Source organism: Salmo salar, chromosome 15 (assembly GCF_965601325.2).
Source record: "Salmo salar chromosome 15, fSalSal1, whole genome shotgun sequence".
In the NCBI taxonomy this organism is placed as follows: domain Eukaryota; kingdom Metazoa; phylum Chordata; class Actinopteri; order Salmoniformes; family Salmonidae; genus Salmo; species Salmo salar.
The window spans coordinates 62,725,885-62,746,342 of NC_138305.1; the positions used below are offsets into that span (position 1 = coordinate 62,725,885).

Below are 20,458 nucleotides of genomic sequence, written 5' to 3' on the forward strand. Positions count from 1 at the left end.
TTACAGATTGCACACCAGCTGTTGTTAACAAAGAGACCCCCCCCACCTTACCCGACACTGCCATATAGTCATGACAATGCATAAAAAAACAGCTAGATGTATATTATCCATGTCCTTGTTCAGCAACAACTCAGAGAAACATAGGATATTACAGTCTTCAGGTCCCGTTGAGAGGATATAGAACGGAGCTCCTCCAGTGTGTTCTCCAGTGATTGTACGTTCACCAATAGAACAGAGGGTAGATTATTTATTTGCCAACATAGTTTTGTCAGGGTGCCCGCACGTCAGCCTCTCTTACGGCGTCTTTTCCGAGCCTCAGGGATCAGGGTTTGGTCCGAGGTGAGCCGGATGTCCATACTGCCGACTCAGTAACATATACATCTTCATCAAAATCGAGGTTAGTGATCGCTATCCAGAAGCTCTTTTCGGTCATAGGAGACGATGGCAGAAACATTATGTACAAAAGCTGAAGAACATACGCACATCCAGGTACTTTCCGCAAGTGCTGGAGTTGAAGGCTAACTCATGGAAAACAGAAAGGAAAACGCTGCACACTGCTGCTCATGCTCCTAGGTGATATTTATTTAATGTTTTGACCCTTGGGTCTGAATCAGGCATCCATATCCCAGGTGGGGGTGGAAGGTCCTATATATATATATTATATGTGCAGTTCTCAGTGACATTACTTCCTGCAGTTGGAGAGAAGTGTAGAGAGGATATCTCAAAGGGAGATCTAGTGGAGGAAAAGGAGAAGGAGGAGGATGTGAGAACCTGCAGCTGTCTGTCCCCCCTGCACAACTTGGCAAGAAAGAGGAAAGGAAAGAGAGGAGGAGGAACAGAGAGAACATAGGAGATATGGGCTCAGCAGGCTATAGAAATGACTATATAATTATAGCTACATTATAGCTACAGACATTAGAAAACAAACAAATCCAGCACTCAGAAATATAGTAACTTATTTTTCTTTGTTGTATTCCTGTAACCAGGGGTGGAAAAAGTACCCAATTGTCATACTTGAGTAAAAGTAAAGATACCTTAATAGAATATGACTCAAGTAAAAGTGAAATTCACCCAGTAAAATACTACTTGAGTAAAAGTCTAAAAGTATTTGGTTTGAAATATACAGTGGCTTGCGAAATTATTCACCCCCTTGGCATTTTTCCATTTTGTTACCTTACAACCTTTTTTTGGGGGTTGTATCATTTGATTTACACAACATGCCTACCACTTTCAAGATGCAAAATATTTTTTATTGTGAAACAAGAAATAAGACAGAAAAAACTGAAAACTTGACCGTGCATAACTATTCACCCCCCAAAGTCAATACTTTGTAGATCCACCTTTTGCAGCAATTACAGCTGCAAGTCTCTTGGGGTATGTCTCTATAAGGCAAAACTGCTCCAGCTCCTTCAAGGTGGATGGGTTCCGCTGGTGTACAACAATATTTAAGTCATACCACATATTCTCAATTGGATTGAGGTCCAAGACATTTAAATGTTTCCCCATAAACCACACGAGTGTTGCTTTAGCAGTATGCTTAGGGCCATGGTGCTGCTGGAAAGTGAACCTCCGTCCCATTCTCAAATCTCTGGAAGACTGAACCAGGTGCTTCAACGAAGTACTGAGTAAAGGGTCTGAATTGTAACGGTCGTCGTTGAAGAGAGAAGGGGACCAAGGCACAGTGGGTACGTGAATACTCATACTTTAATTTATTTAATTAAAGTGAACACGAAAACAATAAACAAAGAACGACAGACCGACAGTTTCACAGGCTAAATATAACAGCAGTGCAAAATACAACTACCCACAAACAGACAGGTGAAAACAAGCTCCCTAAGTATGACTCTCAATCAGAAACAACGATGTACAGCTGTTCCTGATTGAGAGCCACACCCGGCCAACAAAGAAATACACAACATAGAAAACCTAGAATACCAAAACAAGAACATACACCAAAAATCCCGGAACACATAAATACAACACCCCTCTACATACACACAACCCCCGAACCACATAAAACAAATACCCCCTGCCACGTCCTGACCAAACTATAATAACAAATAACCCCTATTACTGGTCAGGACGTGACATGAATACTTATGTAAATGTGCACACATTTAAAAAAAACAAAAAAACTGTTTTTGTTTTGTCATTATGGGGTATTGTGTGTAGATTGATGAGGGAAAAAACAATCTAATCAATTTTAGAATAAGGCTGTAATGTAATATGTTGTGGAAAAAGTCAAGGGGTCTGAATACTTTCCAAATGCACTGTGTTTTGAGGCATGTCTTACCTTGCTTCAATGTAGCGTAGCCAAAATCAGACCATAACCATGAAGGCAATTATTATTTTACCCCCCCATTCTCTCCAATTTTCATGGTATGCAATTGGTAGTTACAGTCTTGTCTCATCGCTGCAACTCCCGTACGGACTCGGGGGAGGCGAAGGTCGAGAGCCGCGCGTCCTCCGAAACACTACACAACCAAGCCAAACTGCTTCTTGACACAATACCCGCTTAACCCGGAAGCCAGCCGCACCAATGTGTCGGTTGAAACACCGTACACCTGGCGACCGTGTCAGTGTGCATGCGCCCGGCCTACCACAGGAGTCGCTAGAGCGCGATGGGACAAGGACATCCTTGCCGGCCAAACCCTCCCCTAACACAGACGACGCTGGTCCAATTGTGCGCCGCTCAATGGGTCTCCCGGTCGCGGTCGGCTGCGACAGAGCCTGGACTTAAACCAGGATCTGAGTTGTCCAGTAGCCAAAGGCACAATCCTCGTCATATTAGCAATATATCCCAGTTGTTGCATCTCCCTTCTTTCTAAATTTCTAACAGATATTTTAATCTCTGTCACAGGAAACCTGCTTGCATATGCGATGCCCTTTTGACAATGGTAGCATACTGCTTTGCGCACGTTGCTGTGCTTATAGTGTGAATAAATAATAGTTAATAAACATTTTATGATACATTTTCTGATCTGTTGCTTCAGACGCATTGCTTTAAAAAAAAATAATAATAATACAAATATATATATATATATATATATATATATATAGCCTAGGCCTACTAGTTGTATGAAATTGGGATCTATCGTCCCACAACTGTCCCTGACTCTGTTTGGAATAGCTATTTCTTTCTCGACAAGCTGACCAATAGAATAGGTAAACTTTTCTACTATGGGGGATAGTAGATTGACATAGGATAGTGATTACTCATCTTGTTGGCTGGGAAAAGTAAATGTGGACAGTTATTCTAGCATCTTCAAACTGCGCAAATTGTTGCATCCTTGACTTGCATGTTCTGTTTTTACCACCATCTCGATGTTGTTTCTGTCATTCGGAGCACTGTGGGTGGACGCTCTAAGAAGGCTATGCACCCAATGCATATGGGTCCAGTAAATTTCTCAAATGTCTGTCCAATTAAAATGCTGCAGGTCAAAAGTCCGGTGCCACATTTTCCTAATGGAAAACCTGGTGTGTGTGTGTGTGTGTGTTTTGTGTTTGCATGTGTGTGTTTACAAGTGTGTGAGAAGATGAGTGATGTGGGTCACCTCTGCACGTATTGGGAAGGTTGGGAAGGTTCCATCCTGGGATGGGACAGGACTGGGCCCTGGGGGGCCGGGGGGCCTGGAGTTGGTCAGGGAAGTGTAGGGAGCATCTCTTAAAGGGAAAGCTAGAAGAGGAGGAAAAGGAGAAGAAGGAGGATAAGAGAGCCTGCAGCTATCTGTCCCCCCTGCACAACTTGGCACGAAAGAGGAAAGGAAAGAGGAGGAGGAACAGAGAGAACAGAGAAGATATGGCGTCAGAACTAGGCTTGGGAGGTATACCGTATATACCGTATACTGGGGTATTTAGAAAAAGCCACTGGATGGTTTTTCAATACCGTCAAAACATTTTTTTCAATGTTTTTCAATTAGTTTGAATATTTGCAGCGACTTTTTAAGTTAATACTTGCAGTCAACGTGTGCAATACGTTAGGAGATAAAGCAGATTGCTTTCTTCATTTCACCTGTCACATTTTACCATATGAAGCTTACGTAGTTCCCCAGAACAGTTGAGCCAGTCGGGCTAAAGCTGGAGCTGGTGATTCCATATCTATGGGTGAGTCTCTGATGTGCGGCGCACATCAGGTGATGAGTTAAACTTGTATGCAATTCTCTACTACATTTTTGCCATCAGTTATCTAATAATGGCTTTCTGCCAGAAGTCAAGGCTTATCTGTACAGTTGCCATTTTTTTCCCTGGGCTTCCTGCTAGCGTTTTTTTCCTCCTCTGTTCTTCTCCCATCTGCTCCGTGTCCACCTGCTGCTCTTTCTCCAGAAAAGCATGCATCACAACTTTGTTCATTTGCACAATTTATCTTGTTTACTTTCGCGTGTAAATGTACCCATTCACTAAAAATGACACTCGGTAGCTGCTAGCTATGCTTGTATAACTTTATGAGCTGGATTTGTCTGTCTTTGCAATTAGTTTGTTCGTTTTCGCTTGTTAGCATTTAGCTAACATGGTCTATATGATTCCGCTATTAGTTTGTGCTAATTGTTAGCAGTCTTGGTAATAGAGGCCAAATGGGCTTTTCTTGCGTTTTTAGCGCCCCCTTGTGTGCTATACAGGTAATATTGTAAATCCTGGGATGAGAGAAGGACGGACGGTATGACAATATGAACATCTGGATACAATGCCTCCCGAGTAGCGCAGCGGTCTAAAGCGTCAGTACAGACCCGGGTTCGATCTTAGGCTGTGTCGCAGCCGGCCATGACCGGGAGACTCATGTGGTGGTGCACAACTGGCCCAGTGTTGTCCGGGTAAGGGGAGGGTTTGGCCGGCCGGCCGGGATGTCCTTGTCCCACTGCGCTCTAGCGACTCCTTGTGGAGGACCAGGCGCATGCATGCTGATTTCCCCCCAGTATTGAAACAGAAGCACATAGCAAACATTCTCCAGTCAGTATTGAGTGTTTTCAGGACAGTGTTCTTGCCAGCTGCCGTTGCTCCACTCTCTCTCTAGCTGGTGTTATGTGTCTAGACTGGACTTTCAAAGACGGTCTCAATGTCCTTGGCACAATGGCTATGGAAAACTGGAACGAGGGAGGGAGAAGGGGCAGCGAGAGGGAGATAGGGCAGAGAGAGAGAGAGAGAAAGGTAGACAGGGCAAAAATATGAAGAAATAAAGAGAGAGAGAGAGGGAGAAGGGGTAGAAAGGGTAGAGCTAAAGAGGGAGACAGGGCAGAGGAAGAGATAGAGAGAGAGAAGGACTATTGTGACATATAAAGTGTGTCCAGCCAGTGGCTGCCAGCCAGCCCTATCTAGGATCTCCCTGAGGAGCAATAGGGGTGAGTTAGATAAGGTCATTATGTTAAAATGGCGGATACGGACAGTAAATGGGCTGGCATTTAGACGTCCACGCTGGGACATGGCCTTTCAGGGAGGGGTTGTCTGTCACAGCTGAAGGGTACGAGTATGGTGGTTCTCAGAGGACTTCCACCCCGCTGCTTCTCTCCTTCCAAACCTTCTCCGCTCCTCCAGTCTCATTCTCATCTCTTTTGTCCTTGCCTTTTCTCTCTACTGGCACTCATTGGGTTCTCTCCTCTTTCTTTGCTTCATCTCTTATGTTGCCTCCTCTCCCTTCTTCACCCTGCTGCAACACACAAAGATCCTCCCTGTCCGGTCTGGACTAGCCTCTGGTCACTGTAGCTGTAACCTTCCCTGAACCTAACAGTCTGACTAGAAAAATAGTTAAAGTCAAGAAAACATGACAGTGGACATTGGAAGACTGTTCCTCTGTAGTGAGAAAGGCCATAGGGCAATGTTCTTCAACTCTGGTCATGGAGACCCACAAGGTGTGCATGCTTTTGTTCCAGCCCAGTACCAACACACCTGACCAGATTCGACTAACCAATGTATTTAATGTGCCGTGGGTCTTCATGACCAGGATTAAGGACCACTTCCCTAGGGGAGTCTGAGAAGTTTTTGGACCACTGCAGGCTGTATTGGTCTATAGACAACTGACTGAGACCACAGAGCTGAAGTTGCCCCTGGAAAAACCCTTTGGAATCCACTTATGGATGTGGTTAAGTATTTGTCGTCAGAGCAAAACCATAGCAGCTTCATGTTTCTCTTTTTGTTCCCTTCAACTCACTTTCTGTTAGCCTCATAATGAGTTCACCATGTCTCAATATCACATACTTGATAAAGATCCAGTTTTCTTTATTTTTTTCTCCCTCACTTCTCCTCCAGACGTCTTGCAACACATCAAACTTTTCGGGGGGAAAAGTGTTGCACAAAACCAAACAAAACTCCTAGTTAATTTGATTTGTGAAACACTTACCCCAACCCCAGGGGCTTGTCCTGTGCCCTGATGACAGCAGCGGGATCTCGGTTGTGTTTTATAAGTGGGGCTCTTGAACGCAGCCCCATAGCTCTTGATGTAGGCTCTCTCTGTGATGACTATCAGTGTACCCTCTTCCTGTCTGACCGTCGCTTGGCTAGTCCCCCGTCTTCATGTTAGCTTTATGAGCAGCTAGAACACAATAGGTTAAGCAAACATCCCTCTAGGAGAATGAGGGCTATGGATTAACTCCATCACGCACAGTCGCCTAGCTGCCTTATAGTCCCACTGACTGTGCTGCTTTCTCCTCCTGCTTGATTCAAATTGATTGGTTTGGCCAAGAACAGTTAAGCTCCACTGGTGATTCTAATAGGTGCCATTCTAACAAGAGTGAGCATTAAACAGTGGTATCTTCTTGTTGGAAGCAGATCATTATATAGAAAAGACACTTTTGTCGAAGGCTTTGAAACCTATTTCTGTCCCAGTCTCACTCGTCTCTCTATTGTCCGGTCTGTTGCATGGATGTGGCAGGGCTTGAAAACTAGTACGAACTACAAGGGAAACCGAGCCACGAGCTGCCCAGTGACGGGAGCCTACCAGACGAGCTAAATGCCTTTTATGCTTGCTTCGATGCAAGCAACACTGCACCAGCTGTTCTGGGTGACTGTATGATTATGCTCTGGGTGGCCGATGTGAGCAAGACCTTTAAAGAGGTCAATATTCACAAAGCCATGGGGCCAGATGGATTACCAGGACGTGTACTCAAAGCATGCGTGGACCAAATGGCAAGTGTCTTTTCAACCTCTCCCTGACCGAGTCTGTAATACCTACATGTTTCAAGCAGACCACTATAGTCCCTGTGCCCAAGGAAGCGAAGGTAACCTGCCTAAATCATTACCGCCCCGTATCACTCATGTCGATAGCCATGAAGTGCTTTGAAAGGCTGGTCATGGCTCACATCAACAGCATCCTCCCAGATACCCTAGACCCACTCCAATTTGCATACCGCCCCAACAGATCCACAGATGACACAATCTCAATTACACTCCACACTGCCCTTTTCCACCTGGACAAAAGGAACACCTATGTGAGAATTCTGTTAATTAACTTCAGCTCAGCGTTCAACAACATCGTGCCCACAAAGCTCATTACTAAGCTAAGGACCCTGGGACTAAAAATCTCCCTCTGCAACTGGATCCTGGACTTCCTGACGGACCGCCCCCAGGTGGTAAGGGTAGGCAACAACATGTCTGCTACACTGATCCTCATTACTGGGGCCCCTCAGGGGTGTGTGCTTAGTCCCCTCCTGTACTCCCTGTTCACCCACAACTGCGTGGCCAGGCACGATTCCAACACCATCATTAAGTTTGCTGACGACACAACAGTGGTAGGTCTGATCACTGACAATGATGAGACAGCCTATAGGTAGGAGGTCAGAGACCTGGCAGTGTGGTGCCAGGACAACAACCTCTCCCTCAATGTGAGCAAGACAAAGAAGCTGATCGTGGACTACAAGAAAAGGTGGGCCGAACAGACCCCCATTAACAACGACAGGGCTGTAGGGAAGCGCGTCGAGAGTTTCAAGTTTCTTGGTGTCCACTATCATGGTCCAAACACACCAAGACAGTCGTGAAGAGGGCACAACAACACCTTTTCCCCCTCAGGAGACTGAAAAGATTTGGCACGGGTCCCCAGATCCTCAAAAAGTTCTACAGCTGCACCATCGAGAGCATCCTGACTGGTTGCATCACCGCCTGGTATGGTAATTGCTCGACATCTGACCGTAAGGCGCTATAGAGGGTAGTGCGTACGGCCCAAAACATCACTGGGGCCATGCTTCCTGCAATCCAGGACCTATATACTAGGCGGTGTCAGAGGAAAGCCCAAAAAATTGTCAGAGACTCCAGTCACCCAAGTCATAGACTGTTTTCTTTTCTACCGCACGGCAAAAACTACCGGAGCGCCAAGTCTATGACTAAAAGGCTCCTTAGCAGCTTCTACCCCCAAGCTATAAGACTGCTGAACAATTACTCAAATTGCCACCGGATTATTTACATTGACCCCCCCCCCCCATTTGTTTTTTACACTGCTGCTACTCGCTGTTTATTGTCTATGCATAGTCACTTCACCACTACCTACATGTACAAATGATCTCTAACCTGTACATTGACTCGGTACCGGTACCTCCTTTGTATAGCCTCGTTATTGTTATTTTAATGTGTTACTTTTTTATAATTTTTTTACTTTAGTTTATTTGGTAAATATTTTCTTAACTCTTTCTTTAACTGCATTGTTGGTTAAGGGCTTGTAAGTTAGCATTTCACGGTAAGGTCTACACATGTTGTATTCGGCGCATGTGACAAATAAAGTTTGATTTGATTTGATTACATCAACTCTAGCCCTGTAATCAGTGTTGGATGTGTGTGTCTATGGTACCATCTTAGATCCACTTAGTGCTGGATGGCCGCAGTGGTGTGTTATGCTGAAGTATCCCCAGAAAGACACTGAGGAAAGGGTTGGTAGATACTGGAGATAGGAACCTTGTAGGGCAGAGGTATTTTATGCTGAAGTATCCAGAGAAAGACACTGAGGAAAGGGTTGGTAGATACTGGAGATAGGAACCTTGTAGGGCAGAGGTATTTTATGCTGAAGCATCCAGAGAAAGAGACTGAGGAAAGGGTTGGTAGATACTGGAGATAGGAACCTTGTAGGGCAGGGGTGGGCAAACGTTTTGACTCCAGGGCCACATCAGGATTTCAAAAATGTTTTGGGACCAATTTGTTTGTCTAAAGAAATTAGCGGGCCAGAAAAAGGGCAGTTATTTGAAAACGTATAGGACCATTATAATTTCTACATACTTTCTAACTGGTTTTAGACGTTCAAGAGTGGCCTGGAGTGTTTTAACCCAAAATAACCTGGGTGAAAGGAATGGGAGAAGAGAATTCACCTCATTCCTCTAAAGGTGGGTCAACAATGTTAGACGTGCTACCATAGGAGACAACCTGACTGGGTTTGATCTCACTTTACTACTTTCTAAAAGTTCTTTATTACGTAGCCTATTATCTTTCAGGCACAATAAGCACCCAACGGGAAAGTAAACACGTCAATGTTTTGTACAAAAAAAGTGGTTGGCATTGTAGCTACACTATCATATCAGGAGAGGTTTGTCTATAGATGTTTGGTGTGGCTGTATTGTTTGACTCACTCTTGGCTTAGCTGCTCAGCAATTGGGATATTTATAGACTGATAAAGTGTGTATTTGTATTAACTTTATTAGTGAGTGCTGGATTATGACACTGGCTGGTATTTCTAATAACAATGTTTTTTTTTCGGAGAATACCAACATAGTGACAATACACACACACGCAAACACACACAAATACACACTCAAGCCATCTCAGAAGGGAAGCGGATAGAGGCTCACAATAGTCATAATATAGTCTCTGTGTGTGAGGTTGTTGACCGTTTTCCTGTAGATGGACTGTGGCATGCTGCGGTTCAGCATGCTTGCCATAGACCTGTATTTCCTTCGTGTGTGTGTCTTTTCTCAATATCTGCAATTGAGTGTCTGTGTGTGTGTCCATGACCACACAACCATGTGTTTATCAGTGATGTTTTCAGGATCAGCTGGTTAAGCAGGCCTGTCTCTCCCCAGTCTTATTAACCAACGATCTCTCTCGGTTGGGTCTGGTGCCAGGCTCCCCAGCTGGCCCCGGTGCTCCCACGTCTTCCTCCAGGAAATGCCACGTCTCTCACCTGGTCTGGACGTCCTGGTCTAACTACCCACATAGCAGGCATCAATGTGCTTCCAAAGCAGGCTGTGGTGGCTCTTACATATGGTCTGCCATGTACTGGGCTTTTCTTAGTTAGTTTGCATGCTCTCGAGCATGGATTGGACATATGTATGGTGGATGGAACATAGCTCGTGTCTCATTCTCACCACTTCCTTTCCCGTTATACGTTTGGGTCTAATGTAGCACAACAGATTGAGTTTTAGTTTCTGTGCCCTTTGAAAAGTGAATTTCTTTTTTTTTGCGCTGTCTCTGAAGGCTGCTGGCCATGGTTTAGAAGTGTGTGTGTTCCAGGTTTAGTCTTGTCAGATAATCAGGCTTCTGTTTTCAGGGTAGACATCGTGATCCTCATTAGCTACAGTCCCCTGTGCTCTCTCTCTTTCTTTATCTCTCTCTCTCCCTCTCTTTCTCTTTTATTCAATACAGTCACGTTTAAACAATCAGGTACACACACACGACCGATGCTGACAGTTTTCAGAGGTTCAAATAAAGGAGAATTCTCCCCCTCCGGGAGTGTGTGTAAGTGAGATCTACACTTCAGAGTCCACATTTCATCTTGCAAACTTGATCCTATTGCTTCACACTAAAACACATTTGAAACACAAACTTCAGGGTCCAACACAAGCACACAGACACAGTTCTATTTGTTTGATATCCTTTCTCTGAAACAGCGTGTCAACTTCTCTGGCTCTTACTCCCTGCAGAACTCTCAATTTTCTTGCTCACGCAAATCTATGTCACTACTACTCATATGTGATATGTACAAGGCAGGAAAACAGTTGTTGACTTATGTGCCTTTTCTAGAAGTTTGTTTTGCATTTCTGGAGCGTCCGGAATTAACGTCAAGGCTCATTGTTGAAAGTGAGAGGGGATGTGGGTTTGTTTGTTTGTTTTTGATTGAATCCCCCTCTCTCCTTCTCTCTCTCCTTCATTCTCTCTCTCTCCCTGTCTGTGCTTGCATCTTGGAGAAGGAGGAGTAGGAACTGAGGGTTGCTTTGTGCTCCTGTCTCTGTGGGGCTCTATCTGTTTTTTGGGGGGAGGAGAGCTGGAAGCGGAGGCGGTGTGCACATGTCTGTGTGTGTTTATTTGTGTGTTTGTGCTTATGCATGTGTGTGTGCGTGCCAGGCTGACGCTGAGATGATGCAGAGCTATACGTCTGTGTAGTCAGTGGGCACAGTGCCCATACACCAATGCAGCAGAGACGGGCATATCACCTGACACCCGTCCCAGTGGAGTGGGCATCAAAGACAATCAGATAGCAAGAAAACACCAAACCCCACCGAGTGTGTGTCTGAGTCTGTGACTACAGACCGCCAAGGTTCTGCTTGCCTCACAGATATATTCCTCTCTATTCAAAGTGACTCATCTCAAAAAGCACAGGCACTGTATGTATAGGACTGTCTAGTACCACAGGAACAAAAGGCCTACAGGTCCCCCTAAGTCAGAGTAACTAGAGTTTTATGTCCTTGGCTTGTTGCTCCCTGCTCCCTGATATATGTGAATCCCCTTATTCTCTTGGATGAACATTCTGTTCACTCTGTTTACCAGCTCTTACCAACTCCTTGAGTTACAGAGGGAGAAACTTCCGGACGCCTACCACAACTTCCCTGAGCGCAATACCAGAGAGGCTAGGGGACATACAGAAACAGTGGCCTAGAAGAAAGCCAGGCTGGCTGGCCCCTGGTGAAGTAACCATAGTGATATACATTAAGTGTAGGGTGCGAAGGCTAAGCTATTTACTTTCATAGCACTTCAGCTGTACTTACACTGCCCTCAGGCTAGGAAGGTTTATAGTTGGCTTATATCACCTCTGAATAACTTTCTTTAAAGCACACTCATGTTACACAGAATGTACAAAACATTAGGAACACCTTCCTAATATTGAGTTGCACCCTTTCTGCCCTCAGAACAGCCTCAATTAATCTGGGCATGGACTCTACAAGGTGTCAAAAGCATTCCACAGGGATGCTGGCCCATGTTGACTCCAATGCTTCCCACAGTTGTGTCAAGTTGGCTGGATGTCCTTTGGGTGTTGGACCATTCTTGATACACACTGGAAACTGTTGAGCATGAAAAACCCAGCAGTGTTGCAGTTCTTCACACACTCAAACTGGTGCGCCCGGCACCTACTACCATACCCCGTTCAAAGGTACTTAAATCTTTTGTCTTGCTCATTCACCCTCTGAATGGCACACATACACAATCCATGTCTCAATTGTCTCAAGGCTTTAAAATACTTATTTAACCTGTCTCCCCCCTTTCATCTACACTGATTGAAGTGGATTAAACAGGTGACATCAATAAGGGATCATAGCTTTCACCTTGATTCATCCGGTCAAGTCTAATGTTTTGTACACTCAATGTAAATGTATTTAGGAAATAACGAAAAGTACTGACAGGGACAGAAAGACAGACAGTTCTCTCTGTCACACTTCCTCCAATTGTAATCTCTCCGTATGTTTTCAGCAGAGGAAAAGGACATTGAGAAACAGATAGACACTGTCAATCCACCTGATGTAATTTCCTCCTCCCTGATGACTTCTGGGAAACGATGTAGTCCAGGTACTGATCTAGGAACAGTTTCACTCATCCCCTGTCCAAGGCCTGCTCATCTGGGTGTGGTGTTATGACTGATCAGGAAGCTTACGCAGAATCCCCCTTTATTTCCTGTATCCTCTTCCCTGAAGGAAGTGTGAGTCTTATTTCTCTCGTCGCGTTATCTAGCTATCTCTCATTGGTGGAAATGATGAATCCACCCTAAGCTTAACCTCTCTGATTGGCTGCCACTGTACATTTCACGTACCACTTCCTGAGTAGCTTTGTGGATTCCCCACACATGCCACAACAGAATACCCAGTACTCAGTACTCAGTGTAGATAATCTGTCCTGAGTCATTACAAGAAAAACAAACACAAAAACCAAAACCAAATCCGATCCACATCAATGGGACTGTAGTAGAGATAGTCCCGAGTTTTATGTTCCTCGACATCCACATCACAGAGGACTTGTCATGGACCAACAATACCACCAGTCTTGTCAAGAGGGCGCAATAGCGTCTCTTCTTCCTAAGGCCGCTGCACCATCGAGAGTGTCCTGACACGTTGCATAATGGCCTGGTATGAGAATTGCTCCGTTCACGACCTCAAGGCCCTCCAGCGTGTGGTGAAGACGGCCCAGTACATCACAGGGACCGTGCTTCCACCAATCCAGGACATCTACTCAAAACATCTACGCAGCCTCTTCAAGGACCCCACACACCCCATCCACGAGCTGTTCTCTCCGTTACCGTTACCGCAGGCAGTATCAGAGCAGGAGGAACAGTTTCACTCATCCCCTGTCCTAGGCTTGCTCATCTGGCTCAGAGACTGTTTCTATCTACAAGCCATCAGACTGCTGAACACTTGAACTGGACTGACCACCTGCTCTGGTTCTCCACACCTTAGATCACATCACACCTGCTGCTACCAGATTCTTACTATACTGCTCAATTTATACACTTGCCACCCACCCCCTTCCCCAATGCAAATATTGTACTATAAATTGTGTCTTCCTGTATTGTACTTATGATTCAATATTTATTCTGTTCTACTGCCATTTACTTTATGTTCGATTCTTAAACTAAAAAGTGGTATTACTATTTCTAATTGTTATTGGATTGTAGAGAAGGAACCTGCAAGTAAGCATTTCGTTGGACAGTGTTTACCATGCGCATCCCGTACATACAGTTGCAGTCGAAAGTTTACATACACCTTAGCCAAATACATTTCAACTCAGTTTTTCACAATTCCTGATATTTAATCCTCGTAAAAATGCCCTGTCTTAGGTCAGTTAGGATCACCACCATTCTTATTTTAAGAATGTGAAATGTCAGAATAATAGTAGAGAGAATGATTTATTTCAGCTTTTATTTCTTTCATCACATTCCCAGTGGGTCATAAGTTTACATACACTCAATTAGTATTTGGCAGCATTGCCTTTAAATTGTTTAACTTTGGTCAAATGTTTTGGGTAGCCTTCAACAAGCTTCCCACAATAAGTTGGGTGAATTTTGGCCCATTCCTTCTGACAGAGCTGGTGTATCTGAGTCAGGATTGTAGGCCTCCTTGCTCGCACATGCTTTTTCAGTTCTGCCCACAAATGTTCTATGGGATTGAGGTCAGGGATTTGTGATGGCCACTCCAATACCTTGACTTTGTTGTCCTTAAGCCATTTTGCCACAACTTTAGTCCCGTTCGGATCTGCCATGGGAGTAATGGCAGGAGAGTAACAATTCCAGCCAGAATAACCAACAGTTTCTTGGTGAACTCCAAGGTCCTCTGATAATACTAGTCCCGTGCGAATCGACATCCCTGTGTTTTGAGAGAAATGTCTGAGTTTCACAGGTGTTGCTCGCGCTTTGAGCAAGAAAACAATAACTCATCGATAAATTGAACGAAGTACTGCGCAAAAATTATATATGAATGGCCTGTATCGGGCCATGTATCAACATTCACAGTGAATGCTTTTGTTCATATGTTTTGTGTGTATGGATTGAATATTGTCAAATGAATCAGTAAAACATATTGCATCTATTTAATGCAACTCTTCCTGTCAACTGACCTAAATGTTTGGAAATGACAAGTTAACTTTCCCGTCCTTAGCCTTAAACGCCTCTCAAGTGTAAGTACAATGTTTAGCTCACATTTGAAGGCTGGGGGGCATTTAGGATGTAAAATATCCTAATGATTATGATCACGCTTCCTCAATTCAAATATTATGGGGACACTATACCAACAATGGTTTAGTATGGTTTAGAAACTTGGGAACCAAACTCGAGTTATCTGCATAGCCCTATTCTCGCCCGGACTTTAAATACAGTATATTCACGCCTAGAAAGAAACCTCCAGGCTTCTGTCATAACTGTCAATTCATTGGGGGAAAAAAGTTAGAAATACATGGGGTAGTTTGGGAAAAAAACGGAACCCGTCCGAATCTTTCTCTGGAATAATGGACATCCTGGGGTAATAATTACATAACCAACGTTCTCTAGTAGTACTAGCCCAGTGCAAATAGGGGGAGAACCGAAATGATAGGGGGAGAACCGAAATGATCAGGCAACCAGAAGTGCAATTGAGAAAGTGCTCCTGACCAAAGTACAGTGATACAGAGAATCAGAATAGGAACCTGGTGGTCGGTCGGTCTGTCTGTCTGTCTGTCTGTCTGTCTGTCTGTCTGTCTGTCTGTCTGTCTGTCTGTCTGTCTGTCTGTCTGTCTGTCTGTCTGTCTGTCTGTCTGTCTGTCTGTCTGTCTCTCTCTCTCTCTCTCTCTCTTCTCTCCCTCTCCCTCTCTCTCGGTGTATGAGGGTTTTTCTCAACACAATCTATAGCCATATTCGCACGGGACTAGTATTACTATAAAACGGTGGTTATGTAATTATTACCCAAGCATATCCATTTTTCCAGTGGACAATAATTCAGATGGGATTAGTTTTACCAAACTGCTTCTGTAATAAAAAAATGTTGTCATGACAGAAGCATGGAGGCTCTTCTAGCTGTGATGATATTTCAAATGTCTAGGGATAGCCTAATATTGGCCTATTGGCCCTCAATTCAGAGAAAGTCAAAATAATAATGCATATCAATAAGAACCATGAACTAACTGTAACCTATGCAGACATTTAACTAAATGACATACGGTATTTTATCGGCAATATCGCCCACTTTATCTTTTAAAAGAGAAGTATGGCACTAGGAAAGTTGATATGTGACAAAACAGATCATTCATCTTTAGGCTACATGCATAACGTAGCACTTTGTTTTAAGCATCAATTTGTTCCCATGTTCGTACCCAAACTGGGTGCAGCACTCTCAAAACATAGGGATGACGATTTGCACGGGAGAAGTATTATCAGAGGACCTGGGAGTTTGCCGAAAAACAGTAGGTTTTTAGGGCTGGGTTAATAACCTTCCTGCCAAGTAAAAATTACTGACATGACAGATTTGGACAGGACAACAATTACAGATATGGTGGTTTGTGCTCGCGTTACCTGAGTTCCCCCAGTAAAACGTATTCTGTCCGAATAGGGCTTATGTCATGTAATTGGATTTCAACACAGCATTATATTTATACTTATTCTATGCAGGACTAAGCACACATGAGCCAAGTGCTGTTCTAATTCCCTATAGCTTAACCTACATTTAAATACATTCAATACATTTTATAATTTTTTTTTTTTTTAATAATCAGTGCTCGACTACTCATTTTGGGTGCCGGTACTGTTTATATGTAGGTGCAGGAGCTACACAATACTTTTGAGCTAATATTTTATAAGAGGAACAGGAGCTCATATAAATACTGCCTTCAGGAAGTATTCAGACCCCTTGACTTTTTCCACATTTTGTTACGTTACAACCTTATTCTAAAATTGATTAATACTAATATTTTTTCAGCGATCTACACACAGTACCGCATCATGACAAAGCGAAAACAGGTTTTTAGAAATGTCTGCAGACAAAAAATAAAAAACAGAAATACCTTATTTACATAAGTATTCAGACCCTTTGCTATGACACTCAAAACTGAGCTCAGGTACATCCTGTTTCCATTGATCATCTTTGAGATGTTTCTACAACTTGATTGGAGTCCACCTGTGGTAAATTCAATTGAATGGAATGTATATATATGACTCCCCCTATATACTCTCTGTATATAGGGCAAAGCAGTCTCTAAGTTGCAGGCTAGTAACAGTGACTAAGTTTCAGGGCAGGATACTGGGCATAGGCCAGCTAGTGGTGACTGTTTAACAGTCTGATGGCCTGGAGATAGAAACTGTTTATCAGTCTCTTAGTCCCAGATTTGATGCACCTGTACTGTCTCCTCCTTTTAGATAGTAGTGGGGTGAACAGGCCGTGGGTCGGGTGGCTGAGTTCCTTGATGATCTTCTTGGTCTTCCTGTGACACCGGATGCTGTACATGTTCTGGAGGGCAGTGTTCCCCAGATTTAACTAACCACACCAACCTGCGGTTGCGGACGGTGCAATACCGTACTTGGCAGTGATTCAACCCAACAGGATGCTCTCGATGGTGAATCTGTAGAAGCTCGTGAGGGTCTTAGGGACCAAGCTGAATTTCTTCAGCATCCTGAGATTGAAGAGGCGCTGTTCCGCCTTCTTCACCACAATGTCTGTGTGAAGGGATCATTTCAGATCGTCAATGATGTGAACGCTGAGGAACTGTAGTGACCCCTCAAGCACGGCAATGCAGTGCTTTAGACCGCTGCGCCGCTCGGGAGGCCGTCGTCAGCAAACTTGATGATTGAGTTGGAGTGGTGCGTGGCCACACAGTCGTGGGTGAACAGGGAGTACAGGATGGGCTGAGCACGCACCCCTGTGAGGCCCCATTGTTGAGGATCATCTTGGCAGAGGTGATGTTGCCTACCGTCACCACTTGAGGTCAGGCTGTCAGAAAGTCCAGGACTCAGTTGAACAGTGAAGAGTTCAGACCCAGGGACCTGAGTTTAGTGATGAGCTTGGAGCTTGGGTGCTATGGTGTTGAAGGCTGAGCTGTAGTCGATGAACAGCATTCTTACATCATTTAGGGCTGTGTGCAGTGCAATGGCGATTGCGTCAACTGTAGATCTGTTCAGGCAGTATGCAAATTGTAGTGGGTCTAGGCTGTCAAGTAAGGTGGAGGTGATATGGTCCTTAGCTAGCCTCTCAAAGCACTTTATGATGGCAGAAGTGAGTGCTACGGGGCGATAGTCATCTAGTTCAGTTACCTTTGCTTTCTTGGGTACCGGAACAATGGTGGACCTCTTGAAGCAAGTGGGGACAACAAACTGGGATATGGAGAGATTGAACATGTCCGTAAACACTCCAGCCAGCTGGTTTGCACATGCTCGGAGGAAGCGGCTTGGGATGCCGTGCCATGCATTGTTTGCCCATGCAGCCCAACGGTAATGCAGCATTCCTCTGCAGAGGGGACTGACGGGTCACTGTTGTTATTCCAATAACTGTAATATATAAGGTATTAATATGAAACAGTCACCAAAGCTACAGAACACTGAGTCTGTAATAAGCAGAAAAATGACCTGCTACAGGTTACCAAGCAGACAGCATTCAGATCTACTCCAAGCTTCTTAGAAACCACTGCGGGGAATTTCCCTACTTCCAAGTGTTTCATCTTTGTTTCATTAGAAATAGAAAGAGTAGTTGAAATAGTGATCTATTTAAGAAAAAGAAAAACTAAGAAGCCCTCAGCTTCTGATGTCTGGGTTGTGCTGTTTGTGTATGTCACGTTTATTTTTATAGCCCTTCTTACGTCAGCTGATGTAAGAAGTCACAAAGTGCTGTTCAGAAACCCAGTCTTGCACAGTGATCTTTCTCTCTCTCTCTCTCTCTCTCTCTCGCTTTCTTGCTCTGGATAAGCCTTAACAACAACAAATGCTGTAGCCATAAGATACTTTACTATCCCTCTCTGACAGATAATTGCTCCAACACACATACACCCACAAACCCACACACGCACATACACACAAACGCCGCAGAGCAGCTCACAATATTTATGGGTCCAGAGAGGTGACACACATCTGTCTGGGTTTTTCCCCCACTGTTTTCACTGAACTTTGGATGGGCAATTGATCCATCTTCATGCTCACACTCCTCTCTCTCCTGTGCAAAATGTATCTGCGTCTCAATAACTATAATTCGCTTCAAATCTCACCCTTTCTCTCGCCGCTACGGCGATGCATAGGCTGAAGGCTTTAGTCCGTGATGGTCACACATACGCCTCTGAATACGTCTTCAAAGCACCTCAAGATGGTTCATGAACTTGAGGTGTTCCCTGAGTGACGTACGTCATTACGTATCGTACGAGGGTGGAGTTAGGCTGTGGTTATACAGTATGTCCTCATTCTGGTATTTGTAGTCAGGTCAGTAATTCCAGTCGTCTGTTGTGTATTTGGATAGGTAGGATTCCAAAAGCACCTCACTCGAACACTCTAGTCATGTTCTGAATCTTGACTCAAGTCCGGCAGGTTTATGTGGCTTTGTTTTCACGTGCCAATAATAGCGTGTGTATGGATGGGCTGGTGTATGTATGCACGTGTGGCGATATACATGTAAACACTGCTCTGTTCTCGCCTCCTTCCTCTCTCTCCTATCAGGGCGGAGTCTGTATGAGTTCAATCTCACAGTCGATGCCTGTGACTGTTGTTACACCCTCCTGGATGTGATACAGCATTTTCTTTTCTCTACCTGAGCAACACACGTTCATATGGTTTTATTTGTTACGCCGCCCTGTCCCTTCATTGGCCAGTAATGATGACCTTGCACTAACTGTTATCTCTTCTTTGCTCTCTCTTACAGGAGAATGTTGACACAAGCGCCACCTCCCTGCAGCTTCGCTCAGAGATCCAAGTAAGCCAAGAATCCTCTTGCCTTGGTCACACCACATTTATACCTGTATCACGACATCAGCATCACATAATATATATATATATATACACACTGCTCAAAAAAATAAAGGGAACACTAAAATAACACATCCTAGATCTGAATGAATGAAATAATCTTATTAAATACTTTTTTTCTTTACATAGTTGAATGTGCTGACAACAAAATCACACAAAAATAATCAATGAAAATCCAATTTATCAACCCATGGAGGTCTGGATTTGGAGTCACACTCAAAATTAAAGTGGAAAACCACACTACAGGCTGATCCAACTTTGATGCAATGTCCTTAAAACAAGTCAAAATGAGGCTCAGTAGTGTGTGTGGCCTCCACGTGCCTGTATGACCTCCCTACAACGCCTGGGCATGCTCCTGATGAGGTGGCAGATGGTCTCCTGAGGGATCTCCTCCCAGACCTGGACTAAAGCATCCGCCAACTCCTGGACAGTCTGTGGTGCAACGTGGCGTTGGTGGATGGAGCGAGACATGATGTCCCAGATGTGCTCAATTGGATTCAGGTCTGGGGAACGGGCGGGCCAGTCCATAGCATCAATGCCTTCCTCTTGCAGGAACTGCTGACACACTCCAGCCACATGAGGTCTAGCATTGTCTTGCATTAGGAGGAACCCAGGGCCAACCGCACCAGCATATGGTCTCACAAGGGGTCTGAGGATCTCATCTCGGTACCTAATGGCAGTCAGGCTACCTCTGGCGAGCACATGGAGGGCTGTGCGGCCCCCCAAAGAAATGCCACCCCACACCATGACTGACCCACCGCCAAACCGGTCATGCTGGAGGATGTTGCAGGCAGCAGAACGTTCTCCACGGCGTCTCCAGACTCTGTCACGTCTGTCACGTGTTCAGTGTGAACCTGCTTTCATCTGTGAAGAGCACAGGGCGCCAGTGGC

At 44.5% G+C, this 20,458-nt stretch overlaps 1 protein-coding gene across 6 annotated transcripts in view; it reads left to right on the forward strand.

Annotated features, from left to right (window-relative positions):
- LOC106571830 (SAM and SH3 domain-containing protein 1) overlaps window positions 1–20,458 on the forward strand; it is a 335,706-nt gene that overhangs the window by 252,100 nt on the left and 63,148 nt on the right. For all 6 annotated transcript variants that reach the window (XM_082961932.1, XM_082961933.1, XM_082961937.1 and 3 more), the window contains exon 3: window positions 19,464–19,514. In XM_082961932.1, coding sequence (XP_082818058.1) covers window positions 19,464–19,514 — 51 coding nt within the window. The remainder of the gene's footprint in view (window positions 1–19,463; window positions 19,515–20,458) is intronic.